Source organism: Callorhinchus milii, unplaced genomic scaffold, assembly GCF_018977255.1.
Source record: "Callorhinchus milii isolate IMCB2004 unplaced genomic scaffold, IMCB_Cmil_1.0 Scaffold29, whole genome shotgun sequence".
Classification (NCBI taxonomy): Eukaryota; Metazoa; Chordata; class Chondrichthyes; order Chimaeriformes; family Callorhinchidae; genus Callorhinchus; species Callorhinchus milii.
Window position 1 is genome coordinate 3,714,898 of NW_024704770.1, and position 22,838 is coordinate 3,737,735.

General features: G+C 48.0%; 2 protein-coding genes across 2 annotated transcripts in view; both read left to right on the top strand.

Annotated features, from left to right (window-relative positions):
- pkn1a (protein kinase N1a) overlaps window positions 1-11,157 on the top strand; it is a 51,370-nt gene extending 40,213 nt beyond the window's left edge. The window contains exons 8-22 of the mRNA XM_007909389.2: window positions 311-420; window positions 982-1,125; window positions 1,593-1,668; window positions 2,026-2,185; window positions 2,557-2,665; window positions 4,096-4,169; window positions 4,914-4,989; window positions 5,412-5,503; window positions 5,966-6,142; window positions 6,539-6,601; window positions 6,861-6,937; window positions 8,621-8,763; window positions 9,937-10,044; window positions 10,530-10,610; window positions 10,772-11,157. Of these exons, the coding sequence (XP_007907580.1) occupies window positions 311-420; window positions 982-1,125; window positions 1,593-1,668; window positions 2,026-2,185; window positions 2,557-2,665; window positions 4,096-4,169; window positions 4,914-4,989; window positions 5,412-5,503; window positions 5,966-6,142; window positions 6,539-6,601; window positions 6,861-6,937; window positions 8,621-8,763; window positions 9,937-10,044; window positions 10,530-10,610; window positions 10,772-10,975 (1,694 nt within the window). The 3' untranslated portion in view covers window positions 10,976-11,157. The remainder of the gene's footprint in view (window positions 1-310; window positions 421-981; window positions 1,126-1,592; window positions 1,669-2,025; window positions 2,186-2,556; window positions 2,666-4,095; window positions 4,170-4,913; window positions 4,990-5,411; window positions 5,504-5,965; window positions 6,143-6,538; window positions 6,602-6,860; window positions 6,938-8,620; window positions 8,764-9,936; window positions 10,045-10,529; window positions 10,611-10,771) is intronic.
- Window positions 11,158-11,280: 123 nt separating this feature from the next.
- cunh19orf67 (chromosome unknown C19orf67 homolog) lies at window positions 11,281-22,838 on the top strand. The gene is made up of 9 exons (XM_007909396.2): window positions 11,281-11,459; window positions 17,018-17,092; window positions 18,318-18,728; window positions 18,922-19,066; window positions 20,043-20,143; window positions 21,019-21,207; window positions 21,674-21,832; window positions 21,998-22,342; window positions 22,832-22,838. The coding sequence occupies exons 1-9, from the start codon at window positions 11,281-11,283 to the stop codon at window positions 22,836-22,838; spliced, it is 1,611 nt and encodes a 536-aa protein (XP_007907587.1).

Below are 22,838 nucleotides of genomic sequence, written 5' to 3' on the forward strand. Positions count from 1 at the left end.
TGTACACTGGGGACCCCAAGCCTTGGCATTCGCCAACCTACGGTTAATGCTGTCAGGAATTGGGTAAGCAGACTGTGTGCATCTGGGAAGAGTGTGTGAATCCCATGCCAAACACACAGGAATTTCCATGTGCGAATGGCGTACGAGACACTCTCAGTCTGGTTCCGATACTTTAGGTATTTCTCTTTCCGAAAGTTGTCCATTTGTTTGACCCTCCAGATCCGCAGATCAACTAGGATGAGTGTGATGTGCAAAGAGATGTTATATGAAGTTGTCTATCACTGACCTGCGTTCTGTGCTCTTCCTGCAGATGATGTGAGCGCTGTGCTGAAGCTGGATAATGTAGTGGTTGGGCAGACCGCATGGAAACCAATAGGCGAAGAGTCATGGAACCAGACTTTCACAGTGGAGCTGGATCGTGTGAGTGTAGACGAGGAATGGTGCGAGAGGCTGGCCCTCTGAGCCCAACAGGCAGGCGCTGACATCGTGCTGGAGGTTCCCTTTAATTAACACTTAAAGAGGTTTACCTGCCAATCCGGGAGAGGCTATAGCACAGGTTCATAAGCTGATACCAAGGAGTGAGGGGTTAGTGAATGATTGAGGGGATGGAGGGACTGGATTATGAGGAGAAATTATGTAAACTGGAAAGTTCACCCTGAAGAAGAGTAGGTTGAGAGGTGATATGATTGCTGTTTTTAAGATTCTAAAGCGACTGGATAATGTGACTATGACCAGCTGTTTCAAGCTGATCCAGAACAGTAGAACCAGAGGACACAGCCTGCGATTGAATTGTAAATATTTCTAGGCGTAATTAAAATTAATCTTAATTGTTCCTCTTCGGCAAATGTGTAAAGATATTGACTGGCCAATCAATCGCCATATTGATTTTGGAAGAATACCATTTGCAGAGGTGTTTTCTGCTGGAGGCTGGTGTGAGCAGTATTCTCTGCAGGCTGATAACAATGCTCTCTTATTTCGTAGTCACGGGAGCTGGAGATCAGTGTTTACTGGCGAGATTGGCGTTCCCTCTGTGCCTTAAAATACCTCAAGCTGGAGGACTTCTTAGACAATCAGCGGCATGAAATCCACCTGGATCTGGAGCCTCTGGGCACTCTCCTGGCTGAGGTAGGTACTAACTCGCTCTGAGGCGCTACCCTGCGTGAAGGGCAGTGTATAAATGTCAGACGTTATTGTATGGCACCTCTAACAGAGCAGCATTCCCGCACCACCACCATCCCTGCACTGGAGTGTCAACCTGGACTGCAGGTTTCGACATGAGTTTGTTACAACCTTCTGATGCAAATATAAGAGTGCTAGCCATTGGTATTAGACTCCAGAGTTGTTTCCAAGTTAATCGATCAGGATGAAGTGCTCTGAGAACTCTTCCCTGTGTGAGTGGCGCTATATCAATACACGTTGTTGTTAAAGTCATGATAAAGTCATTGGAATTTGAGCCCCAATTCGATCGAAGTGAGTGTTGCCACTGTAGTGTAAGAAGCTAAGTAATAATGCTTAAAAACGATCCTTGAGTTTGATACAGTGCCTTATTGTATTGCTAAGACGTCTCAATGAGTATTATTGTCTCTGGACAGATTACATTCTTCAATCCTATGATCGAGAGGATACCCAAACTGCGAAGACAGAAGAAGATCTTCTCCAAACAGCAAGGTAGGGAGGAGAGCACTCGTGTTTCCACCTTTGCTGCCTTTTCAGTTCCAGTCGGTGTTAGAGAAAAACGTTACAATACATAATTACATTTGTAATCATGCCTTTCCTGTCGGGAGGACGTCTCAAAGCGCTTCACAGGATATACTGTAAAGTGAATTGACTGCATATATTGTGGGCGAGCTTCCCATTGTCTTTAACTGCTGAGGTCGATTTGCCCACTGATATAGCACTGCAAGAAACATAAGGTGGTGCTGGGAGCCTGATGATATCTTTGGGTATGAAGTTCATCCTTCTCTCATCCACTGATTCTCCAAACCCCGTCTTACTTTGTTAACTGCTTCACGTGTTCTGTTGCAGGCAAGGCTTTCCTTCGAGCTCCTCAAATGAACATCAACATCGCTACCTGGGGGCGACTATTAAGGAAAGCGATTCCGACTGTTAACTCCACGGGGACGTACAGCCCCTCTGCTCACATGTCCTCCGTGCCCGAGAGCAGGCATAGTCTGTCAACGTCAGGGTAAGCGTTCAAACCTGTCCAGCAACCAAGAGCTGGGGGAACCTGTTCCTCTCACACACTTACATCAGTTGTTCCAATTACTTACAACAACAACAACAAATTACATTTGTGTAGCGCCTTTCATGTCGGGAGGACCTCCCAAGGCACTGGAAAGCGAAAAGAAAGAGCGAAAAAAAGACCTGGAGCCTTATCAAGTCCACTCCTGCAATATCTCATCTTCTCATCTTCCACTTAATATTTCAACCACACATTGTCAGTAACCCTCTCCTCTCCCAGGGGAGTGAATTAATATCTATCTATGGAGTCGGTTAACGTTTCGAGTCGAAGATCTTTCGTTAGAGTGGCTGATTGATGTGGTTCTGCCTTTGCAGAGATCTCTCATTGGACAAGCTGTCATTAGACGGAGATTTGTCCTCAGGAACACCACAAAAATCCTCCCTGGAGTCGAAGGGAAGCCGGAATGGTGAAAAGCAAGTACAGGTTAGAAATCGCTCTCTGTAACTTCTGATGGGGGCGGAGGAAGAGTGTTAAATAACCCGGTTAGATTGCCTGCTAAATGTAACATTGCAACTCAGGGCTGAGTGTGTAAGGCGCGACGTCAATTAATTTCAGTCTGCCTTTAGACAATTATCAAATTAGATGAAGTGGAGCGAGACCTTTGGTTACGTACAGTGTAAGTAAAAATCTATTGTAAATGTAACTAAACACTGTGTACTGTGCTGATCCAATGGGCTGTTTTCTCTCCTGCCTCTTGATGTTTTCTACTGCAGTCTGTCATTCTGCAGTGTTACCGGCAGCTACAGGTATGGGTACCAGGACCTGCAGTCTGCATGTGTAGTTTAGTATAGGGTAACCTGGGTCACAGCGGGGCTGTTTCTTGGCTCTGTGCAGCTCTCCTTTCTGGTTTGAATTCCTCACCATGTTCAAATGGCTCCTGCTTGGCTGAATCTTCCATCTTATGGCTTGAGCTATAGATAGCTGTCTCAATTCGTGGATTCACACACCTTTTGGCTATCTTGCTTTCATAGTCTTGTATCTTCTCTATCTATCTAGCTCTAGTCTGGAATCTTCTCTATCGGATCTAATGTTACTATTTTTGAGATGTTCTCGAAAGGTACTATATATATTTTATTATCGATAAAATGCACTTTATATTAAAAAAAAGTCTTTGGGGTGGCTGTGGAGATGAAGATGAGCCAGACCCAGTCTTCACTGCACCAATAGTGTCCCAACATGTGGCTGAGTACTTTCCTGGGGGCTGCAATGAATCTATTTGGGGTGTGTGTATTTGTGGTGTGGTGTGCGCCAGGAAATATTCCCATAGATTGTTGTCGTGTGCAGTCGACATGTATGAGGCCAGAAGGCTGGGAAAGCCGAGAAAAATATCGAATGGATGTTACAAAGCAGAAAAGAACTGCGCCTGTGAATTCTGGTTCTTGCTTTTAGTTAGAACAAATAACTTGCAATTTTATAGCACTTGATTGGATCAAAATGTCTAAGAGTTTCCTGAGGTATTGCCTGTGCAGGCCAACTCAGCAGCTGTTTAGTACCAGCTGTGCCCTCGGCAGAGCCATTGGGGGAAACGACTGATTGAGGTGAAGGATTTAGTTAGAATGAAGATCTCGCTGACATTGTTGTTACCATTTGAAGGTGGGATTCCTTCCATGTGTTTGACACTAGCGATAGTAATTTCCTCAAATTATTCACAGTGAGTGATTGTATCCTTGAGGAGTAGGAAAGGTGAGAGTGATTGTATCACACAGATAACGGAATACGACCTCGCTGGAAACTACCTGTTATTAATATCTACTCTAGTAATATTATCACTTTATCTGTAGGAAATTCATCTGTGTTTACGATGGAATCGTGCTGGTTTCAGACTTAGCTTTTTCTCTCTCTCTCTCTTGCAGACTGACCCCACTGGCGTAGTCTCTCCCCTGAGGAGGAACGCGTCAGTGTCTAGCACAGACGGAGATCGGGACAGGTAAATTTCTCGCTCTGTCTGCTGTCAGAGATCTGGAGGCAGCGCTGTCTTTATTCAACTCTGCCTAGAAATCGAGTGGGAATAAATTGTTATGAAGAATATGTTCTTATAGCGAGAGATTCCTGCTTCAGAGCCGCACCAGAACTCTCCAATGATGTCTATAATGTAAGAGTGTTTGTGTGTGTGTATTGCGTGTGGGTATGGGTCCGCTAAGTGGAGGAGCGGACAGGTTAGTAGGGAGTTAGGAGGTCACGGGTAGGGAGGAGCAAGGCCGTATAGGGGCTTTGAAGGTGAGTACCAGGATCTTGAACTGTATCCTTTGAATGATGAGGAGCCAGTGGAGTCGGGCAAGGATGGGGGTGATAGGGTCGCGGAGCCTGGTGCAGGAGAGGACATGAGCTGCAGAGTTCTGAATGATCTGCAACCTGCGGAGGGAGGAGTCGGGGAGGCCGACAAGCAGGGAGTTTGCGTAGTCAAGCCTGGATGTGGTGAATGCTTGGATGAGAGCCTCGGCAGCCTGGGGTGAGAGACGGTGGTGAACCGGGTGATGTTGCGGGTCGTGGCACGGATGTGGGGGATGAAGGACAGTTTGTCTGCGGGACGCACCGTCACTAAACTTCGCTGTGTATCCTGCAAGGCACATTGTCAAGTCCTCCCGATGTCAAAGCCGCTATAATGATAACAGTGTGAGGATGATGATTATTATTATTATTGATGATGATGATCTGCATGTCCTCTCCCCAGCACACAGCTGAAGCCCTCACTGACTCTGCAGGATTTCAAGCTTATCGCGGTGCTCGGCCGGGGGCACTTTGGCAAGGTGAGCTTGCCAGTCACTTCCCCAAACCACATCTCAACATCAATCCTCACCAAGGGCTAAGACTCAAATATACTCTCGATTTGAGATGCGAAGCTGAACTGCTGGGTGTGAGCTGTAAAAGCCCCTAGACTGGAGTACTGTAGTGCAGTGGTGAGAGCGCTCGCCTCGCAAGTGAGAGGACCTGGGTTTGATTCCTGGGGGAGTCAGCGCAAAACGTTGGGCAAGTTTCCTTATTCTATACACACACACTGTTTACCTAGCAGTAAGTAGGAACCTGGTTGTTAGTCGATTGGCGAATCACTTTCCTGACTGCAATGGAAAGTAAGTTGTTGAGTGTGCCTGTTACTGCAGTGTGTGTCACACAGGGAGACTTATGCTTATGGTAATTAATTGCACTGTTTTGCACTATTTCCTTGTGACAGGTGCTGTTGTCGGAATACAGGAAATCAGGACAACTATTTGCAATCAAAGCCTTGAAGAAAGGGGATATTGTTGCCAGAGACGAGGTTGACAGGTAACCATTTCACGTACATTACTGACCTGACCATACCTTCCATTGGTCCCTTACTGCAACTGCTCCAGGCAGATCCTTACTGAGAGACACAGACCAGGAACAACCCCAAGCTCAGTGGCCTGGCTGTGCTGAGATAGGTAGTGTCAGCCAATGTTACACAGGCAGGAATGACTTGCAGCGCAGTATGATAGATATTTGTTAGGTCAGGGTGTTAAGGGATACGGGGCAAAGACGGGTAAGTGGCCTTGAGGTACAGTTCAGCCATGATCACATGAAATGGCAGTATAGGCTCGAGGGGCTGAATAGCCTACTCCTGTTTCTATGAGATCTCTGACACAGCCTGGAATGTGTTAACAGTCAGTGTGAAATGGTTTCTGCCCTGGTCACTGGTGCTCAGTGACAGGCTAGTCATTTTGCTGCTCTGAATGGCTCTGTTTATCTGTCTGTCTGTTTCCCTGGCAGCCTGATGTGTGAGAAGCGGATCTTCGAGACCGTCAACACCTCCAATCACCCGTTCCTGGTGAATCTCTTTGCGTGCTTCCAGACCCCAGAGCACGTGTGTTTTGTGATGGAATACACAGCTGGGGGCGACCTGATGATGCACATTCACGCTGACGTCTTCTCAGAGCCCCGAGCCGTGTAAGTAGTTCTCCTCAAACTGTTTACCTGCTCTTCAACCTTTATGTCGAGGTCAACGAGTTTAAGGCATTGCTTTGTCACTCCTACCTGTTGAGCTTGGCTCAGGAGGCAGTGGGTCCTTTGGGCTCTGAGGTGAGGTCTGAATATCAGAGGCTCTAGTGTTTGGGTGAGATGCAGAATCGCAGCCCTGTCTGCCTCTTCACTCGATCCTTGACTGTTTGTGGGGACACTACTGTACGAAATCGGCTGCCGCATTTCGCCCTAAAAGTACACAGTCACTCCACTTTACAGTATATTCCAAACGTGGCTTTGTGTGGTTTCTACCCAGATTCTAGATCTGTAACAATCTGCAAATCCCTTTTCTTTTCCCCCCCCAACCCCCACACCCCTTGGCAGGTTTTACTCTGCGTGTGTGGTTCTCGGCCTGCAGTTCCTTCACGATAACAAGATTGTCTACAGGTAAAGATTTCTTTCTCTCTTCCAACAAACAAACTATTCAGTGTGCCGGTCTGAGGCCTCTCTCCCCTGGTGCTGTTACATTGACCCCTGTCATCTAGACCCCTGTCGTCTTTACCCCTGACGTTGACTGTATTTGTGATTCAGCTCATTCTGTAAAGAGTTTTGAGATGTTTTTATTTGAGAGGCTCCGCGTAATCACACGATGTTGATTCTCCCGTTGATGATGATTGTGCACGTCTCTCCTGTGCTGTGCCCACAGGGACCTGAAGTTAGATAACTTACTGCTGGACATTGATGGTTATGTGAAGATTGCTGATTTCGGGCTGTGTAAGGAAGGTGGGTGATGTTGGCTGTGTTGCTCTGCTGGGTTTATTGTTGTGTTGCTTTATAGAAACTCACAATCTAGCCTTTCCCATTGTTTGTCTTAACATTACAGTCCACTACATTAACTAATAATATATAATCCATCCTTGGATTTAACATAGCGCCTTTCACATCAGCAGGATATCCCAAACCGCTTCACTGCAAACAGTGGAGTGCAGTGACTGTGTATTTGTGGGGGAACGCGACAGGCAGACACCAGGAAATGCGTCTTTTCCCAGAGGGTTGTTAATACCTGAATGAGTTTCCAGAGAAGGTGGTTGAGACCAGTATTTTGGACTTGTTGCTAGGGTGAGGGGACATTCAGTCGCGTAGGCTAGGATAGTGGATAGCTAGGAATCCGCTTTCTTTCAACCCGTCCATTGAACTGCTGAAGGCTAGTGCGAGCATTACCTTCAACCAGGTGCACTGCAGGGTGACTCATGGCTTATCATTGTTATTATTGTTCATTCCTACAGCATTCTCCCACTCAACGACAAGAACATCGGCTCCAGCTCAGATCTCTGTCACTTGCTGCCACCTGCTGACTATTGTGTAACACCGCAGTTATTATCTTTAAACCAAGTCACAATAATTTAGCTGCAATGCAGCTTTTGTGTCAGACCTATTAACGACGAGACTTATTTTATTATTTCCCTGAATTAAAAGCTAATGTGGCAGGGTTCGGTATGAAGGCGGTAGAAAATGACGGACTGCCCTTATTTGATCTTAAAGCAGCCAATTCCTGTTCGCACGATCACAAGATGTGTTAGGCCTCTCAGTCCATGTGTACATGTCCCTCCACCCACCCACTGTTCCACCATCACAGCATCAAACTACTTCTTAAAAGAGCCCAGTCTCTTGGTCTCAACTACCTTCCTGACAACCTGCTCCAGTCGTTAATTATTCTCTGGGTAAAGAAATGATTCCTGTCCTATTGTCTTGATGCGTACTATTGTTCTGGGTTTACTTTCTCAATCTCATTTAGAATTTTTCTAACTTCTGTTAGGAGCTTTCTGAATCATCGATTTGCCCACAAGTGTACAGTCAATTCACTTTACAGTATATTCTGTGTAAGCGCTTTGAGACGTCTCAAAAACGTGATGAGGCGCTTTTATCAAATGCAAGGATTATTATTCTTATCTTCTCACAACTCTTGGTGTGATGTAGAATGCTTTCTGTGTGGTGGGCTGGCTCAAGTTGCCTGTAAGTCAGGTAGATTGTAGGTTCTAGCCTCATGAGGTTTGAACTCGAGCTCCGGGATGGCAGTCCAGTGTATCTGTTATAATTGCAGGTTTTCCTGTTCAGGCCAATCTAGTCAGAGATACTGTGCTTTGGATGAGATGGTAAACCAAGGCCAAACCAGATGGAAACGGAAGGGAGCTAATTAGCTGGCGAGTTGGCCAACTCAAAATAGATAGTCACCGCACTTTAAAGTAAAAATCCTGTAAAAACTTTGAGGTGTCAGTAACACTTGGCAGTATGTCAATGCCAGGGATTATTTAATACATTATTTAGTACATTATTTAATACACTCAACTTCCAAAGTGAACAAACAGCGTCTCTCATTGCATGACACAAATGTGTTGGAAGTTGTACACAATTAATTGGTTGATTTTGTCTTCCAAGAGTCCTGACCACCTGCCTTTATTATTCCAGGAATGGGGTTCGGAGACCGGACGAGCACTTTCTGCGGCACTCCCGAATTCCTGGCTCCGGAGGTTCTGACGGACACTTCGTACACACGGGCAGTGGACTGGTGGGGGCTGGGAGTGCTGATTTATGAGATGCTGGTGGGAGAGGTCAGTGTCCTTCCTTAATCCACAGGGATTCCTTAATCCTTCCTTAAGCGCTCTGGGACGCGTCCCGCGTGAAGGGCGCTATATAAATGCAAGTTGTTGTTGGATGGGGGTTCCTGCCATGTTGGCAATTGCCTCATTTTCTCTCAGTGGGAGCGTTGCTGTATAAATACTGTTGCTGTAAGCTGGGAGGTGGGTATTTATAGTCCCTGTGAACCCAACAGTTGCGAAGTTCAGCTGCTGCTTTCTGAGACAGAAACAGAAATTTCAGCACAGAATGTAAAGGGAAGTGATTCATTTGAACTGGCTCTGTGTCCCTCTGCGCTTTAACCTCCCTCCCACCTACCAATCCTCTCGCTGTGATAACAACAACAACATTATAATTGCCAGTTTGACTGTTTGGGCAGATGTTGAAAATGTGAAGACATGATTTGAAAAGAGATATCGTTGCCATCGTGACCAACATTCCCTGTAGTTCACAGTACTGCACCTCGCTGTGTGTTTACCATAACTCACTACAAGAATTACTATCAAACACTTAGAGAGGCTACACCGTACAGGGACTGTAAAACTGCAGGCTCTTCTTAATATCTGAAGCATTGTGTTGCTCTGTCCCTCTCTCCTCATCACTCGGGGCTACATCTCCAGCCCATTCTGCAGCTGTGTTTGGAACTACATCAGCTGTCAAATTCCAGCCTTTAAGAATGTGTGTCTGATTGTCTGTGCCTGTGTGTCTGTCTGTCTGTGTCTGTCTGGGTCCATCTGCCTGACTGTGACATATGTGTCTGTTTGCCTGTCTGTGCCCGTGTGTGTCTGTGTGCCTGTCTATCTGTGCCTGTCTGTCTATGCCTGTCTGTCTGTCGGGCTGTCTATCTCTCAGGGTCACAGCCAGCACTTTATTTGTGGAGCAGCCATGGTATAATGATAATGAATGCAGCATTATAATGACCAGCCCCCCCCCCCCCACCCCCGCCCGCCAGTCACTGCAGGCGATCAAATCAATCAAAATCAGTGCAGAGTGTCTGGCTAGCTGGTCGTTAAACAAATGCTTTTGCTCCCGGGGATGTAACACTGTGTGTGTGTCGCTGGGTTGGGGAAGAACAATGTAAAAGGCTGTGGAGGTGTGTTCACACAGCGCTGAGATCATCACTCAAAGCTCTAGCTCTTGTGTTACAGTCACCGTTCCCTGGGGATGATGAGGAAGAAGTGTTTGACAGTATCGTCAATGACGAGGTCCGTTACCCTCGCTTCCTGTCCACTGAGGCCATCGCTGTCATGAGGAGGGTAAGCGATCTGTACAATTAGAGCATGTGGAGTCCTGTAACTCAGTGATCAGAACACTCACCTCGAAAACGAGAGGGCCCGGGTTCAATTCCTGACAGGGCGGGTCAGCACAAAACGTTGGGCAAGTTTCCTTACTCCACACACACACATCTCTGTTTACCCAATAGTAAGTAGGAACCCGGCTGTTAGTCGATTGGCGGATCGCTTCTCTGGGTGTAATAATCCCTTCCAAAAATAATACTAATAATTTGGTCACCCGATCCATGACTGTTTGGTAGGACACTGCTGTGCGCAATTGGCTGCTGCGTTTCGCCCACAAAATATACAGTCAATTCACTTTACAATGCCACCAACTAAATCTTTTGAGGGTGTGGGGGAGGGGAGTTTGGCGGGTGGGGGTGGGAGGGAAATAGGAAGCATGTGTATTGATATTGGGAATGGTTTAAACTTGACGTATTGAAGTTTCTCTCTCTGTTGGTCACCAGCTGCTGAGGAGGAACCCTGAGCGTCGCCTGGGATCCAGTGAGCGAGATGCTGAAGAAGTGAAGAAACAGCCGTTCTTCAGGGTAAGTCCGTCTCTCTCCTCTCTCTGAGTCTCTCTCTATCTCTCTGTCTGTCTCTGTCTCTCTCTTTCTGAGTGTCTCTCACTCTGAGTCTCTCTCTCTGAATTTCTTTTTGAAAGCCCGTGTGAATTAGTTGTGTTTATTAAGAACTTTGATATTTTCAGGAGATCGATTGGGAAGGGCTGCTCAGCAAAAAGGTCAAGCCTCCCTTCGTCCCCACCATCAGAAACCGAGAGGATGTCAGCAACTTTGACGAGGAATTCACAGCAGAGGAGCCAGACCTGACGCCCCCGAGAGAGCCCAGGGTCCTCTCCCAGAAAGATCAGAACATGTTCAAGGAGTTCGACTACGTCTCTGACGATTGTTAATGTCCAACACCTTAACCTGCTGAGCACTGCCAGCCCACAGCGACTCTCACCCCTGGTTCAACACTCTCCACATCCGAACCTTATGGCTAGTGGGTTGTACGTGGGACCAAGGCTTCCGAGATGCAATGCAATTCCTCTTAGCCTTTTTAAAAGAAAAACACAAAAGTTTGTTTTATTTATATATATATATATATATTTTTGATCATATTTACTTTTTAAGCTCTGACATTCCTTTTGCTAAACCAAGACTGTGATCTACTGTAGACCCATGTGGGTCTCCACCAATCTGGGCTGCGAGTCAGACTATGATGGGCAATTCTTCATCAGCGAAGAGATACAGAGAGAGCGATAGAGAAAGAGTCACAGTGTCTTGTGTGAAACTTAACCATGATCCAATAGAATTGAAGGAATGCCACTGCTGCTTCCTATGGGCTGGCCATTGGGCTGTTACATTAATCACCGCAGGCTTTAGACTAGTTATGATGTGAGTATTGAAGACTAGCGGAGAGGATGAGGACGTAACTTCCAGGCTTTTTATTTCTCTCCTCTCTGTGCTGGGTGCTGATCCCGGGCTATGTATTGCTCACCAGTGAGTGATTGACTGACTGTGACAGCGGCTGTAATGTGACCTCCCTCCTATAATCATCGTCGTTGGGATTTTACAAACTTACAATCGTGTTTAAGATCTTATTCAAATCACAGGTTGAGAAGTGCTGAAATCGCTGACTACACGACTGAAGCTCAGCCCCCTCCCCCGTCCCCGTCTTGTTTACATATAACATGTCGTCACCAGACACAAACGCTCCCAAGTCACAACTGTGAAATCCATGTTGTGGTCCTGTTTGGGTGTAAATATTCCTGAACGCCCGTGGCTTCTGACTGAGGTGCGAACGGCAGCACTAGGGGTTCTAGCTGTATATTTAACACTCAGATCACTCGATTGCTATAAATAGATTGGCATAAATATTCTACTTTTTTTTAGCCTTGGCATCAGAAAGACCTAATGTTGCTCCACGCAGTGTATCGTACCATTAACTGTAACGTGTCTGGCTAGGAGTAAGGGAGAGGAGATGGCTTTTTCCTTCACTCCTAGTGTACGTGCTTTTTTTTAAGCTTCAAGACTTTTTATTCCTGTTTTTTCTTGCTCCCAGAGAATTATTCCAGACCTTTTTTTNCACCCCCCCAAAAAAATCATTCCACACAGAATCATAAAAGACATCATTTCCACTTGAAGGTGATGAAGGATTTCCTGCTGTTAGCTTCAGTCCCCTCGAACCTGTTAGATTTTTGTGCATTGCAAAGGTCCTCCGAGCTTGTCCGCTGGACTGTCCACCTTGTGTTGAAGTAATAATAATAATAATCCTGGCATTTGATACAACGCCTTATCATGTCTTCGAGGTGTCTCAAAGCGCTTCACAAGATATACTATAAAGTGAGTAAGGAAACTGGCCCAATGTTTCGCCTAACGTTGACTCACTTTCTCCATAGATGCTGCCTGACCTGCTGAGTGTTCCCAGCGACTTCAGTTTTTGATACTGTAACTGTATATTTTGTGGGAGAAACACGGCAGCCAATGGCACACAGCAGTGTCCCACAAACAGCCGTGGATTGAAGTGACCAATTATTTTTTTTGAGGGAATTATTACCCCCGGAAAGCGATCCGCCAATCAGTTCCTACTGATTACTGGTAAACAGGCATGTGGATTAAGGAAACTTGCCCAACATTTCGCCCTACCCGGCCGGGAATCGAACCCAGGTCCTCTCGCTTACTTTAACCACTGCTTTAGTGCTTTAACCACTGAGCTCCAGGAAGTATAGTGAGTTTTGAATTTGGCCCCCAACTGAGCTGAGTCTCTGAGGGTAGGGTGAGAGTGGACAGAAGGAATACAATGAAGGAAGACGGGGGGAGAGGATGGTGAGCTGGATAACCATAACCAAACCCCCCCCCCTCCCCCCCACCATCCACTCAAAACGCTGCTGTAACCCAGAAATCCACGAGGTTGTGTCTTGTCCAGCCTTTCGGGGGTGGGGAGGTGGAGCTCGCCAAGTCGGCTACAGTAACTGAATGTGATTAGGAAAACTTAAACTTATTTTTTTTTAAATCATGGAAAGTTGTATTTTTTAAAAAGAGAAAAAAAATTGTAAAGTAGCTATTGACGTACTAACTAATGTGCCTCCCCCCCAACCCCCCCCCCCTCTCTCCCCGACCAGGAACTCGATGTGTGAATAATTAATCCGTACATGTTATAGAGAATGAGCTGGGTTGACCCCCTATCCAGGGACTGTGTGTGTGTATGAATAAGATGCTTTGACCTCTGTGAATTCTGATCATTTTTTTTAATGTTACTATGAAGTGGTGAGTTTCTCTCCCAATTCCATGTGGGAGTGGGAGTTGAGCTACGCCTGCTCTCATGTTTCTCTGTGGTTTGGGCTGGGCTAACCTGGCCATCCACACCCAGGGATGAGCATTGTAATGTTCGGTGTGGTGAGAGGAGCTGGGCTTCAGATACTCACCACCATGCGACTCCCTTATTCCGCTGCTTCCACATGGCATGAGATATTATAGTGTGTAGGAACTTCATCCCCCAATCCCTTCCTCTTGCCTCCTCCCTTGCCTCCTTCAAAGCACGTCTCAAGAGCCTCCTCTTCTATGGGGCATTGGGCCAGCCTCCGACCACCCCTCCTGATCCCAACACCCAGCTTGGGTCTAAATCCCTGACTGTCCAGGGCCTTGGGACCTCCTCCTGACACTGTGAAAGGCGCTGTGTAAATGTCATGTTGTTGTTGTAGGGTGTTTGCAAGTTTTTTTTACCCAATTGACTGACACCAAAATAACAGCAGTGAAGGACTGGAGATATCATAGTTCACAAAGGCACAGGCCATTCTGCTCAACTAGTTTATTCCAGTGTTTAATGCTGCATATAAACCTTGCCCCCTCCCCCCCTCACCTGTATCCCTGTATCCTCTATTCCCTTCTCCATTGTGTCAGGCAGTTTTGTTGGGGTTTGCACTGCTGTTCAGGTAGTGATGATGAGAGGGAAGGGAGGGGGAAGAAATTGTCAAAGGGCCTGCGGATGTTAGGACCATGACGTTGCCACTTACACGCCAGGCTCCCAGATCACAGGCACCAGCAGGTTCTGGGGAGGGCCTGGGTCTGGGCGACAGGAGGTAAGTTACTGTCTGACTCTCCCCCCCTGCTCCCCGTCTACACTCAACAAAATGGATCTTTATGCACAGCTGCAGATCCCTCACCTACTGCCTGTTTCCCCAGTCATAATCACTCATTCTCTACCCCCCTCTACACACACACCTTTTTGTGATGGTTTGACTTAACAGCGGAATTGTGGCAATAACTTGCATTTATTATAAGACCTTTCACGTACGAGGAATGTTACAACAACAACAAATTGCATTTACACAGCGCCTCTCACGTTGGGAGGACATCCCAAGGTTCTGGCCAGTCCTGGCCGCTCCCCACAGTTGGGGGTGGGAGCTGAGGAGCGGAAGGATGCCCAGAAGTATGGACAAGAGTTCTCTGGAACTCCATCCGGCTGCCTCGCTCCCTCCCTCACCTTATTCAAGTCCGTCTCAAAGGTCTTGCATTGGACCTTGAACAAGGTGAGGGAGGGAGCGAGTTGGATGGAGGGCCGGAGACTCAAAGTGACTCATGTCAAACCATGTAACCTTGTCACTGGCTACGTAAGATGTATCATGGAGACAGACCAAACTGAGCTTAACCTCCATAATTCTACACAGTGATTTTTCCTCAAATGAATGCTGTATAGTATTCTACATGTGCTACAGCTTGCTGCAAAGTAAGTGAGGTGTACCTGTTAACCAGCCTCTGCCATGTTTATTAAACAGCTACAAACTCAACAGATGTAAACGGCCAGTGGTTTGGAGTTCTCCGTTGGACTGAGGAGCTGCTTTCATCACTGGTTCTGTGACCCAACTGCTTAAGTTCCAGTGTCCAAACCCTTGATCACCTCAAAAAATCCTCACCGACAAAGAGCTTTCAGTATGACCTTGAACACCCTTCCCTTAGGATTGGCAACTTCCACCGCCACCTGCGGTGCCTCAGTGCAAGCTAAACTAGCCAGCCTTGGTATTCACAGTGTCCAGCCAATGAATTGGGAGCCTCGATGACTGTGTGTTGCTGGTACAATACAGCTTCATTTTTATACAATGCCTTTCATGTCGGGAGGATGTCTCGAATCGCCAGATAGTTGAGGGTTTGCACCTGAACTTGGACGTGGGTGGAGGAGGGAAGATGGCTGAAAGTGCAGTTAATGAGAGCTAGGTCTTGAGGTGAGAGAACGGGTGAGTCAAAGGGTCTCTGGGTTGGAGATTTAGAGAGTTGAAGGGCTGATAGGTTGAAAGCCTGACCGCCGATGATGAGGTGGAGATGTGAAGCAGGCTGGTGTCGATCTGCAGAGTGAAGGGAGCAGGTTGGTTGGTAGGGTTTGAGGAGGTGGCAAAGGTAGATCATAGAGGGATTAAAGGTTAGGATGAGGATCTTGAACTCAATCCACTGAGAGATGGAGAGCCAGTGGAGTTAAGTGAGAATAGGGGTGATCGGCTTGCTACGTGCTGGTGCATTTGATTTACATCAACAGGAATGTGTTTGGCTTATTTTTGACACTTTCTTGGCTGTAGCACAGCCGTGTCATTGCCGTAAAATTGAGAATATTCCAAAATGGGAATGAAATGGCCTGGACCAGCCTTCCGAACAATACCCCATTACGTCATCACTGGCTTCAAGAGCTGAACATACAAATCGATGTGTTAAGAGCAGCTGTGTGATGTATAGCTTCTCTCCGATGTGTAGACTGCTTGTGTAGATACACTGGTTATGTAGCCCAATGAAGAACAATAAATCAGACTTCTTTTCCATTTTTGAATATGAAATCTATCTGTACTGTGGCCACAGAAAGTATACTGCAGTGCATCCTCAGGTGCAAAAGTTCTGCATTTCTGGTGTGCATGTTTTAGTGTCAAAGCTTCTTACAGTAATTACAGTCATGTCATTACGCTTTGGAGGCAAATGCAGTTGGTATTTTGTTCCCTGAGCTACTTACTCCCCACTCTCCTGTACCTTAATATTTTCCTTTATCGAGCAGCTATCTAACTCTCTTTTAAACCAATTCATGGATTTTGTTCAATTATGGTTTATGGCCAAGAATTCCAACCACCACCAATCTGTCCTATATGCAGTGTTTCAGATTTCTTTGCCTTATTTGCCACTGACCAGCAGGGATGCACACCCACCCCATCAAACTGATTGCATAGTTCCTCACCAGCTTGGCATCATCTGAAAATGTAACTACCTGCCCTGTTATGAATCCAATCATTACACCCACAAAATACACAGGCTCTACACTTTACAATATCGTCTGTGAAGCGCTTTGAGACATCTTGAAGATATACTAAGCTGCTATATCAAATGCATGGATTACTATTATATATTATATATTATATTATTGTTTAATCATTTACAATGTAGACTGAGGAAGCAGGTCCTGGCATATCTCAATGTGAGGTATTTGCTGTGTTTTCTCACAGGCCGTAATTCAACACTTAGTGTTTCTTTGACTGAGCAAATACTCTTTCTTTGTAGTTTACAGCCACAAAGAATGGTCTGCCTTCCCTTTGTCACCGCACTCTCATGCCTGATGTGATTTTTATTTTCTCTGGTATTTCTCCCACGGGTGAAGTTTACCCGTTGGTAATGTGCAATCAAACATTTCCAATTGTCCTCTGGGTTTAACTCTGAAATTGCATTCAGCATTAAAATAACCAAACAAAAAAAGGGGAATGGGTGTATTCCGCATTACTGACCATCAAGAATGGGAAACAAAGCACATTAAACCTCCAGTACCATGGCAGGATTGCTGAGCCAGCAGTTTTTAATCGCTGACACATTTCTGCCGCTCGTTGGCTTCTATTCATGTGTTTGACAAGGGAAGGTTAGTCTTTACAGGTCAAAAACTCCCAGGGAGCATTCTTCTAATTGCCAATATAGTTGCCTTGTTTATGTTTTAGGGAAACATGGTCCCCACATTGTTCACAGCGATTTTGGTCACAAGGAAGTCCACCACTGGAAATTTGGAATCTGAGGTGAGGAAAGAGGGTAATGGGGAGGGTGTCAACAGAGGAGGTGATTTGCTGTGAACTTTGTGGTTGTCCTCATCATCCAGGAATCCCTCAATCCCAAACCCAATCTTCCTCCCAATGATTGACACCACAAACCTAACCCCAATGCTCTCCCCCCACCCAATCCTAACCCCAAACCTAACCCTAATGCTCTCTCCCCCCCATCCTAACCCCAAACCTAACCCCAATGCTCTCCCCCCCCATCTAACCCCAATGCTCTCCCCAAACCTAACCCCAATGCTCTTCCCCCCCCAATCCTAAACCCAAACATAACCCCAATGCTCCCCCTCTCAATGCTGAAAGGAGTTTGGTGGTTTGTGGGCGGGGCTGTGGAGACCATGTGACCCGGTTGCTGGGAGACGCTCAGAGACATGTGTTGATATTTGAACATGTGATTGCAGCACATGCGCAGTGATCATCAGCATCAAAGGCTCCTCCCACCTCAGCACCTCACAACCCAACCCTCAGCCACTCAACCCTCACAACCCAACCCTCAGCCACTCAACCCTCACAACCCAACCCTCAGCCACTCAACCCTCATCCACCCTCAGCCACTCAACCCTCATCCACCCTCAGCCACTCAACCCTCACAACCCAACCCTCAGCCACTCAACCCTCACAACCCAACCCTCAGCCACTCAACCCTCAGCCACTCAACTCAACCTTGTCAAACCTCAGGAACTTAAACCTCAGCCACTCAACCCTCAGGAACTCAACCTCAAACCTATAAACGAGATAGCCCCAGAAACCCTCAGCCCATCAAAACTCAACTCTTCAACCCTCAGGAACTCAACCTCAACTCTTCACACCTCAACTCCTGAAACCTCAGATCATTCCCCTCACCCACAGCCACCCCCCACCCCTAACTTGATGGGGAATGCCCCAAAGTATTTTTTTTATGGAAACTTCACCTGGAGCTAGATATCCCAGGCAATCCCAGGTAAGACTGTGAGAGGGATGCACATCATTAATAATAATAATAATCCTTGCATTTGATATAGCGCCTTTTCACATCATTGAGACGTCTCAAAGCGCTTCCCAGGATACACTGTAAAGTGAATTATTGACTATTTTATGGGCGCAAAGCAGCAGCTTTACGAAATGCAAGGATTGTTTATTGTGGTTGAAGCGCTCTGGGACGTTACACTGCATGAGGGGGCGCGTGTTGAGTGTTTGTCTTTGTGTGTAGAATGGAGGAGTGCGAAGCTGTGGATCCGGCCTGTTGCCCAGCTTCACAGAAGAGGAAGGAGAAGCAGAAACGTCCGGGCTGCTCGCTGGAGGGTCTCGGGGCAGAGCTGAAGCGCGGACACTGGCCGGAGCCTGAGCTGGCTTCGCTGGGGGGGCTGGACATGGGGGAGCAGCTGTTTGTCTCCGTCTCCCCCTACCTGAGCTCGCCAGCCCCCCAGCCCCCCTCCCCACTCGTCAGCCCTGAGCCCTTCCCCCAGCTGCACAAGGACAAGGCAGAGCCTGGCGTGGGTGGGGGCGAGCCCCCGGCTCAGTACGATGTGACGCTGATGGAGGAGAAGCTGCAGCCAATCGAGCAGCAGCTACAATACCTGCTGAAGAAGGCGGAGGAGTTCCAGACGCACCTGGTCTACAGGTAAGCACACAGCGCCTTGCACACAGCGCTGCCCTGTGGCCACCACACCTCGCTGTGGGGGGAGCTGCGATGGGGTGTGGCTTGCTCTCTGTGTTCCATGACGGTCCAGGGCCCTGGGACGTCTTCCCGACGTGAAGGGCGCTGTGCAAGTGTAATTTGTTGTTGTTGTTGTGTGATTTGTTGCCTCCTGTAGCAGAGACCGGATCCACAACGAGGAGTTTGCCCGAGCTGTGCCGATCTTTGTGAAGACCTGCCAGCCGTATTTTGCCTACCTGGAGTCCACAGCCCGCAGTGCACACTCGGACAGAAAACCGCTCCCTGAGTACATCCAGAAACGGGTAGGTCTGAGGGACAAGACCTCGAGATAGACTGAGAAGGAGAGACAGAGTAGAGAGACAGAGAGAGCGCAGGGAGGACTGGCTTTGGCATCTACTCTCGAGAGATTGTGATTACTTTACTAGACTCCAATTCCCTTGTGATTTATTGTATTTATTAACCCAGCCTCATGTGTAATGAATTCCTAACCCTCCAAATTGAGAAATTCCTCCCAAACTTTCCCTAGTTTTCCTTCTGACGATCCTGAGATTGTTCCCCGTTTCTACCTGGGAGACATTCCCATTCAGCTCCTGTTAACCCTGCAAGCCAAAGCCCTGATGGGTAGGGTAGTTCTAGGACAAGCAGTGGGAAAGATTGGCCAGACAGCGCTCTCTCTCTCTCTCTCTCTTCTCTCAAAGGGCAAGCTATGTGGCTTTAGCTGGTGACTCCAGCAGTTACTCCAATACACACTCTGGGCTCCCCCCAAGCCTTGGTTCTTGCCAACCTGCACCTAATACTCTCTGGAATTAGGTAAGCAAGATGCGTTCCTCCAGAGAGAGAGAGTGAGTGTTCCATTCCGACAATCTGCCAGCCATGTGTTGGGATGGATGGAAACCTCAGCTTGATTTGGAGACTCTTCAGCACTCGTGTCCGACTGACCAAGAACAGAGACATTGATAAAATGAGTCAAAGTCAGATCCCACTTCCCATCGTACACTGTGTTTCAGGCAGTGGGGCTGAGCCTGGAGGTGAAAGGGAGAGTGTGGGGCAGGAGAGATGTAACCTTGGTTGTGTTCATGATTTTCAGTAATTTTTTACTGATTCACTCTCTTTCTTTACTCCGCCCACCCGCTCCCCTTGCTGAATTCTCTCTCTCTCTTCCTCTTACTCTCTGTGTCTGCCTGTCACTCTCTCCCTGTGTCTCTCTGGCTATCTTTCTCTCTGTGTGTCTCCCTGTCACTCTCTCTGTTTATTTTTATGTTATTGTTTTATTCCCAGCTTTTGCAGTTTTCCCAGCAGTTGGCGTCCAGCCTGGAGCAGTTGGTGTTGATGTACGCTTCCTTCGGCTTCATCTCCCTGGAGGAGACCGACCCATGCAGGTAGCTCCCTCTCTCGTTCCCTCTTTCCTTTCCTCCCTCCTTCACTCACAGGGGGGGCGGGAAGGATGACAGAGATCGAGTTGACCAAAGAGCCTTCTTCGTCCCAAGGCCTCTCGTGTTGCAGTCATTTCCGAGCGCTGTTTGTGTGCCTTTGTATGTGTGCGTGCATGTGTGTGTGTATATATGTGTGTGTGTGTGTGTTAAGTGTTACCTGGGCCGTTTCTCAGTTATAACAATAAGCCTTGCACTAGATCCAGCACCTTATCACGTCGCTGAGACGCTTCAAAACACTTCACAGGATTTTATTGTAAAGTGTAGTGACTGTATTTGTGGAAGTTCAGTGTGTGAACACATCACAGAATAATAATTATAATAATAATCCTTGCATTTGATACAGCGCCTTATCATGTCGTTGAGACGTTTGGAAACGCTTCACGGGATATACTGTGCGTTTTGTGGGTGAAGCGCTGCAGCCAATTGGGCCCAGCGACGTCCCCACCAATAGTCGCGGAGTACGCGACTTATTTGGGAGATTGTCGGCCAGGACACCGGGGGTGGGGTGGGTGGGGGTGGGGGGAGGGGGGTGGAGAGAGAAACTCCTTTCTTTTCCAACAGGGATCTTTAACATCCACTTGAACAGGGCACAGACGGGTGGGAGTGAGGTTTAATGTCTCATCTCATCCCAAGGACGGGGGCATCTCCGAGAATGTGGCGTTCCCTCCAGCTCTGCAGCGTCAGCCTGGACTGTGTGATCCCAATTCCTGACGGTTTGGGGACTGGAACTCAGAACCTTATGACTGGGAGGCGAGAGAGGGAGAGAGGGCGCGATCACTGAGCCGGGCCGATGTTATCTTTTGATCCCTTCCCTCCCTCAGTATCTGCTATTTTTACCGAGGAGAGTTCCGGCTCCGGCAGTGGCTGCACATTTCTATCTTCCGGTACTGTATGCCGGTGCCCTACACAGCGGCCAGACAGCCCCGGCTGCTCTTCAAAAAGATCCGTTGGAACGTCGACATCAACCAGGGATCCTCCTTCGGGGACCTGAACCAGACGTGCACAGAATAGTAAGTGCGTCCTGGCCGCCTGTGCCCCCAAACACCAGTCACTCGCACGCACTCACCCACCCACCCACCCACCCACCCCTGCTTATAATAATAATAATCATCCTAGCATTTGACCCAGCGCCTTATCACGTCTTTGAGTCATCTCAAAGCCCCTCCCATCACGCACTGTAAAGTGAAGTGACTACGTTTTGTGGGTGAAACGCGGTCCAACCGATTGCTTACACTCACTCTCACACACTCACTCTCACACACTTACTCACACACTCGTTCTTACACACTTATTCACACACATGCACACTCACTCACACCCATGTACATTTAACACACACACACACACTCACACACACACTCACTCACACGCGCCTGTGTTTACCTGGTCACAGGGAGCAGAGCTGGGTGCACTGCTCTGGGTGTGTTTTCCTCGGTGCCGGTCGGCCACAGTCTTGCGCTCTCTGCTCTGTTACAGTTATTTCCTTTGCTATAAAGAGGCTGGTGAGGTGACCGACCCCGGGAACCAGCCCAGCTCCAAACCAGCCAACGGCACCGGCAAAACCCGGCGATTGTGGTCCATCGGACGCTGGGTCCAGGTGGAACCGTCCCCAGGAGAGATCGACCTGCTATGCTGGTGAGTGTCAGCCCATGGTCAGTGTGTGTGTGTGAGCCCAGCTCTGTGTGTGTGTGTCAGTGTCTTTGTGTGAGCCCGGCTCAGTGTGTGTGTGTCTATGTGTGTGTATGTGTGTCAGTGTGTGTGTGTGTGTGTCAGTGTGTGGTTGTTTGACGTCCTCCGCAGGTTCCTGTACAAACAGCCTCGCGCTGACTACCAGCTGCTCATCACCATCGGCTTTGAGGAGCCGTCACAGATCACAGCCACCGACCTGCTGGTGGACATCCTGATCAACCAGCGCACTGGAGAACCTTCCGGAAGCTGCTTCCACCAGCCTAGACCCTTCACGTACTCCCAGATCAACCGCCCCCCGGCCATGCCCCCCGCAATGCCACCCACCCTGGTTCCCCCGGAGGGGACTGAGCTTCACTCACACAGAGCCTCAGAGCTCGTCCCCCGCAAACCCCCAAACACACAGACCTTCTCCATCCCAACACCAACAGATGCACCCCAGAGCCCCCACCCCCACAGGCCCCACCCCTCACCCTCCCTAACCCCCACACCCCAAGAGCCCCCCCCCACCACACACACATCCCCGTCTGACTCTCAGGGCTGATCTGCATCTGAACCGAGCTTTACAACAAATCATGGTGGTTTCCACACCGCTCCAACCCCCCCCCCTCACCTCTCCTCTCCCCCTTTGCCCCCCCGAAATCCCCTCTCCCTGCCCCATTTATATTAAAGTATTAATTTGAGAGGATTATTGTGCTTGTTTTGTTAATGACATGGTCTTGCCCTGCTGCTGGAGGTGTCTGTTCAGGCGGATGTTAAAGATCTCTCGTGGCTCCACTGGGAAAAGAGAAGGGAAATGAAGCAGCCAATTTGCGCTCAGCAGCGCAGTGTCCACAAGCCCTGGGGGACTGAGTGACCAAATTATTATTATTGGTAACAAAGGTACCAATGACGCTGGCTCAGTGGCTCAAGGACCTCCTGTGCTGATAATATTGTCTTTTCTCTCAGGCTGTGA